The 13,335-nt window shown below is 39.6% G+C and overlaps 1 protein-coding gene and 1 pseudogene across 3 annotated transcripts in view; both read right to left on the reverse strand.

Moving 5' to 3' along the window:
* BTBD7 (BTB domain containing 7) overlaps positions 1-13,335 on the reverse strand; it is an 87,752-nt gene that overhangs the window by 22,456 nt on the left and 51,961 nt on the right. For all 3 annotated transcript variants that reach the window (XR_015698058.1, XM_087725773.1, XM_087725762.1), the window contains exons 4-5: positions 7,937-8,145; positions 2,496-2,571 (exon numbers count right to left, since the gene is read on the reverse strand). Coding sequence is in view for 2 of the 3 variants with exons in the window: in XM_087725773.1 (XP_087581899.1) it covers positions 2,496-2,571; positions 7,937-8,145 (285 nt within the window). In the remaining variant the exon portion in view is untranslated. The remainder of the gene's footprint in view (positions 1-2,495; positions 2,572-7,936; positions 8,146-13,335) is intronic.
* Positions 3,033-5,530, reverse strand: LOC148049748 (uncharacterized; annotated as a pseudogene).

The following is a 13,335-nucleotide window of genomic DNA, read 5'->3' on the forward strand; positions in this document are numbered from 1 at the left end:
TTGAGGCAAGTTTGGAGATAAAACGAGGGATGCTGCCACGCCCCAGTTGCTGGAGTCAACATACGTTCCTTCGTTCCTTCGTGTGTTCCGTGTCTGGTACAATATTGCTTGCTTATTACTCGTGATTATGCCTGTTCCATTTGGATAAATGCTTTGGTGTTTTCATGTAAATCTGATCTGTGAAGACTGCGAAAGAACTGCCGAGTTTGTAAGAGCTTTTGTTTTGGAATTCTTATCAGAGTTTTGTGTTTATGTTATGTTCTGGGCTCGAAGCCAGTTTGAACTGAAAACTGATAAAGAAAAGCCTTCCTTTTAAGTTTTGCCTGCGTTTGTTAAAGAGCCGTCAAGTGGGGGTCAGAATAAGTAACATTACTGTTACTTACTTATGTGCATGTATTAAAGAGGCGTGGTGGCCCAGTGGTTAGAAAGCATTACTGAAGGCTAACTCACTGCTCATTCCAGGAGTTCGATTCTGACTGGCTCAAGGTTAACTCAGCCTTCCATCCTTCAAGTTTGATAAAATGAGGACAGAGTTTGTTGGGGACAATATACTGATTCTGTAAACTGCTTAGAGACAGCTGGAAAGCATTATGAAGTGGTATATAAGTCTAAGTGCTATTGCTATGTTCCCTAAAATAGAGCTATTAGAAACTAACATTAAGGTAAACATGGGGGCAAGAATTCTCTAGGTTTTTTGCCCTTCAATTTTTTGGGACAGTATTGTTTTCCTTTTGTTTGAATAACTTTATTAAACTTATCTTAATGTTCATCCTACAGTTTTTCTGACTTCTATATGGGTGGAAGGAACTCTGCTGACCAGAAAAGAAAGTTTGGGAGGCCCATGATGATTTATATTTTATTTAGGATTTTAATGTCATGATATCTGAGAACTGTCTTCTCATCGCTGCAATATATTTTCAAAGCTGACACCAGCCAGGACACCGAACAACTCAAAGAAGCAGTGCAAGACTGGAAGATGTGGAGAACCTGGCCCACAGAATTTCCAAGAGTTGGACACGACTGAATGGATAACATTATCCTCATCCCTGCAATATATACTGTACCAGCCAAATATATGGACTACATTTAAATGTGGTGGCTCGGTAAACTGGACTATCAGGAATGTACTGAGGTTGTTCCTTCAACATTGTGATTTAAAGAAAAAGCATGGCATAGATAGTCCTTGACTTAAAATTGGTCGTTTAACATACGTGACATAATTGAAAAAAGTTACTTACACTTGTCCTCTTTTGCAATTTTATGGCAAAAAACCTAATTAGATAAAATGGATTCACACATATGAACATATAATTCGCTTTATGAACACATGGTTTGCGTAACAACTTCGGTGACCTGCTTAATGATGGTCATAAAAACGGTTATAAAATTGAGACCAGTCAGGTGATACCTCGACTTATGACCAAAATTCCAGTCCCAACTGTTGTAGTAAATTGCGCACCACCTCTACACACATTTATTAGCTAGTTAAACTCTGTTGGTGCAAAACACACATGTACACAACATATACAGATGAATATATAAGGAATTTCAGAGGTGTAGTGGAAAACTGCAACATACATCAGTGTGCCAAAAGGCCTATTGATGTATGGCCTAGCTGTTGTTGTTATTATTTCAATAGGATACCAGATCATGGTTTCCAAAGGAGAAATAAAAAAAAAATCAAAGATGGCAACTGCAACTGTATGAATTAAGTCCCCCCCCCCCCCGTCCATTTTTTCTATGTTTATACTAAGGGCAGGAGCTTTGATTGCATAGTCACGTAGTATAATCTTGCAATATTATATGTGGATGACCTTGGAGAACAAGGGGAAGAGATGCTACCTAGGAAACACATCTAGCCAAAACAGACAGGAGCTCCCAGTGGTTTAACAATCTTGCCCTAATTGATCACACAGTTAAAACTAGTGGTAGGAAGTTTGTACTTTCAGACATGCACGATTTTGGTTAATGGAGCCTTACAATAAAGTAAAATTAGCTCATCCAGTCACATTTCCTATCTGGTTTATCTGGAAGGACTGACACATCTTGACACTCAGACCCTGCGGATGCCACTGCCTGCGTCTCATCTCTGCCAAACGGATCAGTGGATGTTTAAGCAAGAAATTCTCTTATTTCTCCTCCTTTATTCCAGGCAAGCATGAGTTAACATGTTGGTCCTTCTCCAAGTGTATTATATGCTTCAGAAATATTTAAATGAAACAAAATAAATATAATCCCAAACCACTTCCTTTTCTAAATATTCTTGATATGCCAAAAGAAACCAGGGGACAGAGAAATTGGAGATAACTATAGACAGGGCAGCCCCTGGGCAATGGTAATGTCACCAGCAAATGCTTTCACCATGGAAATATTTGTAGTATTGTAGACAAAAGTGGACATAATGAATGAACGAATGAATGAATGACTAAGTTAACTTCAAAGATCTTTAAAGATTAAATATTAATAATGAAACATATTATCTATTAAACACCTACCTCGATCTGCAATTCTTTTTATTAATTGATGTTCACCCCATTTCACAAGGTATTTCAAGATATCTTGCTCACTTGCCTATTGAAGAGGGATTTAAAACAAAGCATAAAAACACAGCGTCTAAGGCACACAGCATCATCAAATTAACGTTTAGGCCCAAAGTGCTTATTCTAATGAAGTTTAGATTAATAATAAATTACAGTTAATTAAGCTCCTTAATGGCAAAGATTTGTAACACAATATGCTATTGTTGCTCATTGCATTTCAGTCAAACTCCTACAGTTTTCATTACTAGCACTTCTGATTCTACAAAGGAACTTTGTTAAACTATTCTACTTTTCATTACATTTGTGTTTGTGTGAATTTTCATTCTCTTTCAATCAATAAACCTGGGGGTGTCTTTGAGACCTAGTCATTGCACAAAAGTGTCTAATAATGTGTGCCTGGACTTTGCTGCTGTTGGAATGTTTTTTTGGGGGGGGGTGAGTTGCATCTTGTATTTTGTTCTGTAAAATGCTAGTGTTTTAAATTCTTTTTAAGCACTGAAAGTAGTTTGATGAGTGAAACATAAAGAAGAGAGAAAGCTGTAAAATCTCCACTCTTGAAATGAAATTGTGCCTCTTGCATTGCATTGCAGAAGAACTGAAAAGTGCATTGAAGAGTCACTAAGAATTGACAGAAGTGCTGGAGTAAGGCAGCATTGTAAGTGTAAATACATCATCATCACCATCATCATCATCATTATCATTATACTTTATTAATTAAACATGAAACTCAGTCAACTGAACATTCAAAAATGCATCACAAATACCTTTGATTGGTGCTAATGGTTGATACGGGTTGCTGCCAGCGTTCTAGTTATCAACCAAGTATCTTCTTAAAATATACGATGTTCTGAGTAGCACAGTTTTTTAACAGTTCCACTGGTGTTATTGAGGGAAGCTGCAATTTGTTGATGTATCTTATAAAATTCTTGGACATGGTACCAAGTGCCCCGATGACAATGGGTATCATCATCATCATCATCATCATCATCATCATCATCATGTGGTTAATCTTTGGTGAGATTCACAGCCTTTGAGGCTGGTTGGTAGCTCAACAGCTCGAGTCCTAACCAAGGACCTAGGAACACTTAAGGTAACGTCGGAGGATATAAGCTGTTCCAAGTAGGGTGGTTTTTTGTAGAATCAGAATGTTCAAGTCTGATAAATTTAAAATTTCCAAATAGCGAGGTAGCTCTTTAGGTATTGCTCCAAGGGCTCCAATTCGATTTCTTTTTCCACAGTCGCTCAACTTCAATTTCCAAGTCCCAGTACTTTGTGATTTTTTTCTTGCTGCTTATCTTCAATTCGTGCATCACCAAGTATTGCAATGCCAATGAAACATACTTTTTTCTTTTCAACTATTGTTATAGCAGTTAGCAGTTAGACTGCTATGTCAAGGGTGTTGTGGGCCAAGTTCCTGTCAGTTTGGATTCTGAAGTCTCACAAGATCTTGACTTTCTCATTCTCTAAAACCTTCTCAACCTGATGGTCCCAGTGGTTTTTGCTGTACTCAAATCCAAAATTTTGGCACAATTTCCAGTGAATGATCTTAGCAACACAGTCATGGCGTTGTAGGTAGTCGGTTTGTGAAATTTTGCTGCACCCACTGATCAAGTGGTCGATTGTCTCGTCTTTCTCATTACAGAGGCGACATTTGCTGTTGGTGGTAACATGTTGAATTTTTGCTTTCATGTAGTTTGTGGCTAAGCCTTGTTCTTGAGCTACCAAAATAAAGCCTTCTGTTTCTTTTTTCAGTGCTCCTGAACTTAACCAGTTCCAAGTTAGCTTTTGGTCAGCTTTGCCTTCAATACTTTTCAAGTATTGGCAATGCATAGCTTTGTTTTTCCAATTTTCAGCTCGCTTCTCAATTACTTCTTTCTTATATTCAGCTTTTGACTTAGTTGTCTTTAAAAGGCCTCCTTTATTTACTTCCTTAATCATTGGTTCTTCACTTTTCTGGATGTAATCATTCAAGCTGTGTTTTTCTTCTTCCACAGTCTATTTTACTTGTAGGAGTCCTCGACCACCCTCTGCTCTTGGTAGATATAATCGGTCAACATCACTTTTAGGATGCAAAGCATGATTCATTGTCATAAGCTTCCTTGTTTTTCTGTCCACATTGTCCAACTCCATCTGGGCCCAGTTAATTATTCCTGCAGAGTATCGAATCACAGGTATAGCCCAGATATTTATGGCTTTTAAGATATTTCCTCCATTCAGTTTGGACTTTAATATCTTGCGAATTTGTCGAATGTACTTGGCTGAAGTTAATTCCTTTACTTTATTATGCATTAAGTCAGAGGCCTCTAAAATCCCCAAGTACTTCTAGTCTTCTTCTGGTTTTACTGCCTTTATCATTTCTTCATTCTCATTCTATTCCATCATCTTCTATGACCTTGCCTGCTTTGGTTGCCATTGTTGCATATTTGTCAATTCCAAACTGCATACCAATGTCTTGGCTAAATTCTTTTGTGCTTTCAATTAATAAATTCAGTTCAGCTTTTGTTTTACCAAACAGCTTCAAATCATCCATGTACACCAAGTGCGAAATTTTCAATCCTTTTTTTGCAAGTTTGTATCCACAGTTCATCTTCTTCAAAATGATTGTCAGTGGTAGCATTGAGAGTACAAAAAGTAGGAGTGAAAGGGAATCGCCCTGGAAAATGCCTCGTTTAATTTCAACTTTACCCAGTTCTTCTTCATTAGCTATAAGCTTCGCTTTCCAGAAGTTCATTGAAGTTTCCATGAATTTTTGTATGTTGCTGCTGATGCCAAAGATTTTCAGGCATTTCTTGACCCAGCTAAGGGGAACTGAATCAAACACTTTCTTATAGTCTATCCAAGCCATGAACAGGTTGGTTCGTCTTTTCTTTGAATTCTTTAGGATTAGCTTGTCAATCAGCAGTTGGTCCTTTGTTTCTCTTGAATTTTTGTAGCATCCTTTCTGTTCCACAGGAAGCAAGTTATTTCTTTCCAAGTATCCATAAATTTGGTTTGCAATGATACCAGTAAGGAGTTTGTATGTTGTTAGCAAATAGGTGATTGGCCTATAGTTTCCCAGGTCCTTTCCTTCTTGGATCAAAAATGTCCTTCCAGTTGTCATCCATTCATCATTTTCAGGTGTTTTTAAGATCTGGTTCATTTGGGCTGCCAATCTTTTGTGCACACTTGTAAGTGCCTTTAACCAGAAGCCATGTAACTCATCTGGTCCAGGTGCACTCCAGTTCTTCACTTTTCTTGACTGTCTTTGTACCATTTCTTTTGTTATTTTCACATCTTCCATTTTATGCATTTTAATAGAATCCTCAATCTGTTTGATCCATTTTGCATTTCTGTTGTGGTGCTTGTTGTTTTCCCACAAATTCTTCTAGAATTTCAGAGCTTTCTCTTTATCAGGCTTTTCATTTGTTGTTACTCCATCTCCATTTTCTAAGCTGTTATAAAACTGGTGCTGATTTGCTCTGAACTGTGAGTTTTCCTTGAACTGAGTTACTCGGTTTTCATACCTTTTAATCTTTTCAGCAACGGCAACAACCCTCTGCTTCAGCTCTTCAATTGCTACCGCAATCTACTTATTCTCCAAATCATATCTTACTTCCAGGCTGCTTTTGACCTGCTTGTTCTTTAGCTGACCTTGTCTTAGGTTCTTCAAGTTGCTCAAGTCTCCACAAATTTTTTTTATCTTCAATTCCAACCGAATTTTCCATTTAGGCTTCCTCTTCTTGCCTCTTTGGTTCTTTTGTATTTTCAAACCCAATTCTTTGATGGTTATGAAGGCTGCTGCATACATCAGCTGGTTTGTTTCAGCTAATGTAGTGGTTTGAATGGTTTGCACAGCCTCATTGACCTTTTTTAGTACCTTTCTCAATTTTTTCCAGTTCACTTGGTTCAGCTTTGGCAAACGTGTTCTTTCGGCATCTTCTATTTGATGCTTTATTTCTTAGCTAATTGAGCAATATCTGTTGGTGTTTGTTCTTTAGTGTTTCCTTTCCCAGATCATGGTTTCCAAAGGAGAAATAAAAAAATCAAAGATGGCAACTGCAACTGTATAAATTAAGTCCCCCTTTTTCTATGTTTGTACTAAGGGGAGGGGCTCTGATTGCATAGTCATGTAGTATAATCTTGCAATATTATATGTGGATGACCTTGGAGAACAAGGGGAAGAGATGCTACCTAGGAAACACATCTAGCCAAAACAGACAGGAGCTCCCAGTGGTTTAACAATCTTGCCCTAATTGATCACGCAGTTAAAACTAGTGGTAGGAAGTTTGTACCTTCAGACATGCACAATTTTGGTTAATGGAGCCTTACAATAAAGTAAAATTAGCTCATCCAGTCACATTTCCTATCTGGTTTATCTGGAAAGACTGACACATCTTGACACACAGACCCTGCGGATGGCACTGCCTGCATCTCATCTCTCGGTGGATGTTTAAGCAAGAAATTCTCTTATTTCTCCTCCTTTATTCCAGGCAAGCATGAGTTAACATGTCGGTCCTTCTCTAAGTGTATTATATGCTTCAGAAATATTTAAATGAAACAAAATAAATATAATCCCAAACCACTTCCTTTTCTAAATATTCTTGATATGCCAAAAGAAGCCAGGGGACAGAGAAATTGGAGATAACTATAGGCATCCAGTTGATATTTAATAACATGTATAGGAATATGACTGACATTCTGATTTTTAACAGAACTTTGTTTTAACTATTCTGAAGCTGAAGGGAATTGAAAAATAGGACAAGTATATGAACCAAAGTTTCCAAATTTCATGCTATGTAATCAGAGCAAAAAAAAGCATACAAAAATGCATTTTCCAAGGTAATATGCAACACAGATGAGAGACTTTTTTTGAACAAGGTAACAAGAGCAGGAGTGTGGAGGAATGAAAAGTAGTCAAAATCCAGGAGATTTAGTATCTCCCCAACAAGAAAAGTGTATTTCAAAGAGGAGCCTGGATTTCCCATTTTCTTGCCACAAATGTATGTTGTTAGTGTGAGCCTACTATATAATTTCTATAAACCTCTGAAAAGGCAAGACAAAAATTAAGCCTAAAAGAGTTTCACTTAAAATAATTTGCAACTGCTCCTAGGCTATTATTAAGCTTTCAAGCAATAGTTTATACTGTCAGTTTGGGCTGGGTTATATGCCAGGAAAGGAGAATGCTTTCCTTAATCACTACCTCTGCGAGCAACTTGTGTTTATAAATGCCAGAATAAGGGAAGAGGAAGAACCCGTTCTGAACACAATACTTCAAGCCAAGTTTTGCTCCTTCTTCTGTTTTTTTTCCAGTGGTCAAAGTTTTAGGACTTGCATCTTTCTGTTCCATATCATTAGTAAGAAAGCCTGATTCAGCCCTTAATTAAAAAAAAAAACATTGAATGGGAAGAAACAATTACCTGTAAGTAGTCTGACTGGATAGCAGTTTGCAAGTGGTCTTTGCAAAGTTCATAAAAGACATCTGAAGTCATGACTTGGGAAAACTCCTCACAGAGGAAATGCAGGGCTTGGCGGTGTACCCACTTGGAGCCATAAGGCTGGGAGCTCCACTTGAGAACGGCAGTTAAGGTTTCCAGTGAGATGCTCTCAGCAATAATATCCTCGCAGCCTACACAAAGAAGACAAGCTGTTCAATGAGGTTTACCTGTTCCAAGAACTGCCAAGTCCTGTGATCGGAAAGATTTCGTAGGTAAAACTACAACTGTCCTTTTAAGCAAGGTTCTTTTAAAAACTGGCCTGCCGACATCTGTTATTTATACAGCCGCAATTAGGCAGAGTGTCCCAAAAGTAACTACAGGTAGTCTTCCACTACAAGGGGCAGGGGGAGCAGCTCACTTAAGTGGGGTGGTCACTAAGTGAAACTGTGACTGTGCTTATGAGGTGGTATTCTGCCGCTTCTGGCGAACCAGTAGTGGCAACGGCGGGGAAGGCTCTGCCCACCTGCCCAGACATCATCACGGACGCTCTGCACATGCGCAGAAGCGCTGTCCGTGTGTGAAGCGAGTGTGCTCTCATTTCCAAAACAAGTAGCAAAGGTAAGAGAAAACCATTACTGCTTTGAAGGCCTGCCTAGGTTGTTAATGTGAGGACTAATTGCAGAGTGATGTTTTCATAACTGCAAATGGTCACTTTATGCTTAATGAGGACTTCCTGTAGTCAAGTTTATATTCTAGTAATAGCAGTTTACTATCTTTGTCAGGATTCTCCAGCACCCCCCCCACCCCCAATTACTCTCAAAGATCATTTAAACAAGGATATCAAAAGTAAATGCAGATTCCACACAAACGAAGTAAATAAGTAAATTACCTCCTATGGGGCAATTTAAAATATTCAGATTTCAGATTTCAGATTTAGTTTATTTGTATGCCACCCTTCTCCAGGAGGGACTCAGGGCGGCGAACAACTCAAAGGGGGGAAAAGGGAACATAAAACACAATACACGTGATTAAAATAAACAAGAATCATACAACCATACAAGTCGAGAGGGGAGGGGAACTCATCAACCCCAGGCCTGCCGGCACAGCCAGGTTTTGACAGCTTTCCGGAAGGCCTGGAGAGAGGTGAGGGTCCGAATCTCCGCGGGGAGTTCGTTCCAAAGGGCCGGAGCTGCCACAGAGAAGGCCCTCCCCCGGGTAGTAGCCAGGTGGCATTGGCTGGTGGACGGAACCTGGAGGAGGCCGACCCTGTGTGATCTAACTGGTCTTTGGGAGGTAATTGGCAGCAGGCGGTCTCTCAAGTCCATCTCAATATCCATCTCCATTCATATGTGTTCACGCACCAGGGCAGATTTCATTTAAATCATGGTTTCAATCACTAGTAAAAAGGCTTGATTTAAATCAACTCGATTTAAATCAATATTTTTCAAACAGCGACTGTCATGTCTGTCCCACAGCGGCTCCTCCCCTGACCTGCTGTCGACTCATCGACAGTCCCTATATTACAGAATATACAGCCTGATGATATAGATAACTACGCTCCGTTTCATGCTGAATAAACAAAATTATTAATGTATCTTAAATAGAAAACTATCTTTAGATTTTTTTTCTCCAAAAGCATTTTATTAAAATAAATTTGATAAAAATAAAATAAAATCCGATTTAAATAAAAAAAATGATTTTTTTTTTAAAAAAAATCATGAATAATTATTCACCCTGGCATACAAACACACACACACATGCACATACACACAAACTCTTTTCCAGGATTCCAAATAAGCCAAATTATCCATATACAGTTTGTTTTTCACAAAACCACAATAATCAGTAAACAGAATCAAGAGTTATTTTTGCTAACTGTGCTTAGTAGATCATTATGTGCAACCTCTATATTACTAAACTCTGATTCCCGTAATATTTAACTGGGTGAAATGGTGCACCGTAGCGTAAAACATTTTCAACTTCAAATGGGCTAACTTCCAAAATGGGTTCAAAAGCTGGAACCCGTGACTCCGGTGGAATTGAAATTTGTCAAATTTTATAAAACATTTTATTTCATAAACAGTATTATAAAAGCACTTTATGGCATAATGCAAAATGTTACAAAGCATTCCCTGTGCTGATGTTTGTCTATGCGACACATGGGTTATTTTCAAGGCAGACACATCCCTGAATGTATCCCAACTTTTCCAGTGAAGGCTGTTCATCAGAAGCTGTGTTACTGTTGAAGGCACAGAGGAATCCAGTTAGTAAGCGTCTTTGAAAGGATGACTCAATGAGAGGGAGGGAGGGAGGGGAAGGAAGGAAGGAAGATTTCCAAGTTCACTGCCAGCTTCCCACAAGGAAATTCAGTGGGGAAGCCAACAGGAAGTTGAACGTTTCTCCCATTGCCACTGAATTATTTTTTCCCCTGGCTGCAGAGATTTTGTTTCTCTGTTTAGGTAAGGAAATCTCTCTGAAACAATGACCCAATAGGTCATGGATTGTGTAGTGAATAACAAAAGTACCTTTAAATGCCCACTTAATGCTTCAGTAGTGCTAGCATTTGTTGCAGTAGAAAATGTGTCCAGCAGAATCAATAAGAAACAAAGAAAGAAAGTTAATGTTTCCTTAGCTATTTAATTCAGCAATCTAACCTCGCCATTTCTCACATGCTGCCTGTCTAGACTTCAAGATTTGGCAGAAGTAATCCTCCACAGATTTGCCTCTATTGCTAGGAGAAGCATCTCCTACACTCAAGCAGAGCTCTGCCTCCAACACATATGTTCCCACCATTAGCTGCAAGATGCAGATTGGTCCATGTCTCCATACAGAACCTAATTTTGGATCCTCCTCAGCTATACCAATATGGAATAAATCACCACTTTTTCTGGGAAATCAAAACATAGGTCACAAAGCAAATAATTAAGGCTCCCTGCAGTGCTTTATATTATATAAATAGTACAGGGCTAGAGGAGACTCACTAAAAGGATAGTGAGAGCTGCCCCTCTAAACTGTTGGAAGAAATGTCCTTCTGCGTTCAGTTCCAAGTGGGGGAAAAGACACTGGAAAAATGGAGACTGCTTGGAAAGATGGTTTTAATGGTGATCAGGACCACATGGTTTGAGGTCCTGAGCTGAAAAGGCAATCACATGCTTCAAGATGAAAAGAAAAGAGGCCGAGATGCTGAAAGTTCCTGGTTTTATGCCCTCTCTAACCTTTGATCTGGAGCTTATACTCTGATTGGTTGTCAGATTCCCATGGGGCCATGCAGGGGCAACTCTTTAGGCTGTGCTTAGGGCCCAGGTTTGGTTGCCTTGCTGGCTGATGCAATTTTCCCAGGTGCCTTGTGGTGGGTTTTCTGTGGAAGGCTAATCCTACCTTTGTTATGTAGAGTAGACTAGCTCAGGCTTTTTCATGGCCTATAGAGAAAAGTGGGGACTATTAAGAGTAAATCTGTTTCCTGCCTAAAAACATGTTTCTCCATTTCTTATCCAGGGAAATATAATATTCTGCCTTTTCAATATTTCCCAGGATATTTCATTTTTCTAGGAGAGGGGTGGGTTTTAACTTCCTACAAAACCTCAGAGCTGCCCTCCAAGCCAAAGAGATGCACTGATGCTTATACATTTCAGCAAAGGGGGAAATGGTGCATGGATAAATATACATAAGTAACCAATTAAATAAGATATCCTTCATTGGCATCTTGAGGACAGATTTATAGGTTGCCAAGGGAATGTTCTGGTAAGGTTTACAACAGGCTGGTGTAGAATTAGATGATAAGCCAGATCCAAGGCTATTGCAAATTCCTTATGTTTCAATTTGATTTGAATAATGCCATTCAACTGAAAACTTACAAGTAGGCTTCAGCTTACAATCATTCACTAAGCAACAGTCAGAAAGTACAACAGAACCCTCAAAATGTATTTACAGCCTGGATTCAAGATTCTTCCCCCAAGCTCAGAAGATCGCATTTGGGACATTCAGCAACTGGCTCACATTTGCAGCCATTTGCAGAGTCCCGTTCACATGACCAAGGTTTATAATGTTTTTGCCTGGGTTTTGGCAAAAACAACTTACAGTATTGCAGACAATGGATTTGCTTAAGAATGGCAAATTCTTCAGTTCAGTCACATGGGTGCCTTGACTTACAACCATTATAACATATGAAAGAAATTCCAGGCTCCATTATTGTTGTAAGTGGAGGACTGCCTGTATTTTCCTCACAGTATCTTCTCCCCTTTCACTGCTTCACAAGAGCAGAAGTTTAACTGGCGAGGGCAGGAGTGACAAACGGGGCTGGCCCTTGGAGTAGTTAGATCTGGCCTGCGGGACCGCCCAGAAATAGCAAAGGACTGGCCTGCAATGCTTCTGACAGCGAAAACGGGCTCCCGAGCTCCATTTTTGGCTGCCACCACCTCCTGCAACCCTCTGCCAGTGTAAATGGAGCTCGGGAGGGCCGAAAATGGATTAGAAACTGAAAATAGAGTTCGGGAGTCTGTTTTTGCTGACAGAGCACGTGGGCCAGCACCAGCACCCGCGACAGGAGTGCGACACCCCCCCAAGGTCAAACACAACCCTGATGCGGCCCTCAATGAAACCCCTGGGCTAGGGAGACTTCCAGGGAAGACATTGTGAACTGAAGGAGTGGAGCTATTGACTGCAATAGAATGAAGAGCTGGTAAGTAGATAGGCTCTTCGGAATTCCTCTCCAGACAAGGGGAGGATTTGAGATTGCCCAATTTGAGACTGTTCCATACAGCTGTTTCTTGTGAGGAGACCATAAGGCAGTGGTGAGTTTGGAGCTCTGGGAAACAAAGGAATAGCCATCTTCCTCAAACCACAGTTGGCGCCTTCAAAAGGACGTTGGGTTCACATACCGTTCTTTCTTTTTGTAATGGGATTTGTGGATGGCCTTGGAGAACAAAGGATGCTGCCTAGGACACAATCAGACGAGAATTAGCATTTTTGGACAGGGACAGGGCATTATTGGTAATGCCGTGCAACATTTTTTTTCCCTTCAAAATTGCAGGACATGGAATAATGAAATCAAATTACAGAAAGATAAGATTCTGATTGAATGTTAAAAACCAAAACTCTTCCCAATACCAGGAAGAATTCAACAGTGGATGATCCAGAAAGATAATGAGTTCTCTTTAACTGGATGTGTTGAAAAGGAATCTAGATGGTCATCTATGAGACATGCTTTAGTATAGATTCCTGCACTGGTGAAGACGGGGTGTCGATACGGAAGTCCAAATGGCTCTTTCAAACTCTATGATTCTAGGATGTAAAGACACAGCTCTAGGGTGAAAGACACAGCACTATCAAACCAAACTAAAACTAGAATAACTATTCAGAATGTGTGTTAAAAGTGGGTAGAA

This window comes from Thamnophis sirtalis, unplaced genomic scaffold (assembly GCF_051295495.1).
Source record: "Thamnophis sirtalis isolate CommonGarterSnake01/CBP01778 unplaced genomic scaffold, rThaSir2_p1.2 scaffold_1, whole genome shotgun sequence".
In the NCBI taxonomy this organism is placed as follows: Eukaryota; Metazoa; Chordata; class Lepidosauria; order Squamata; family Natricidae; genus Thamnophis; species Thamnophis sirtalis.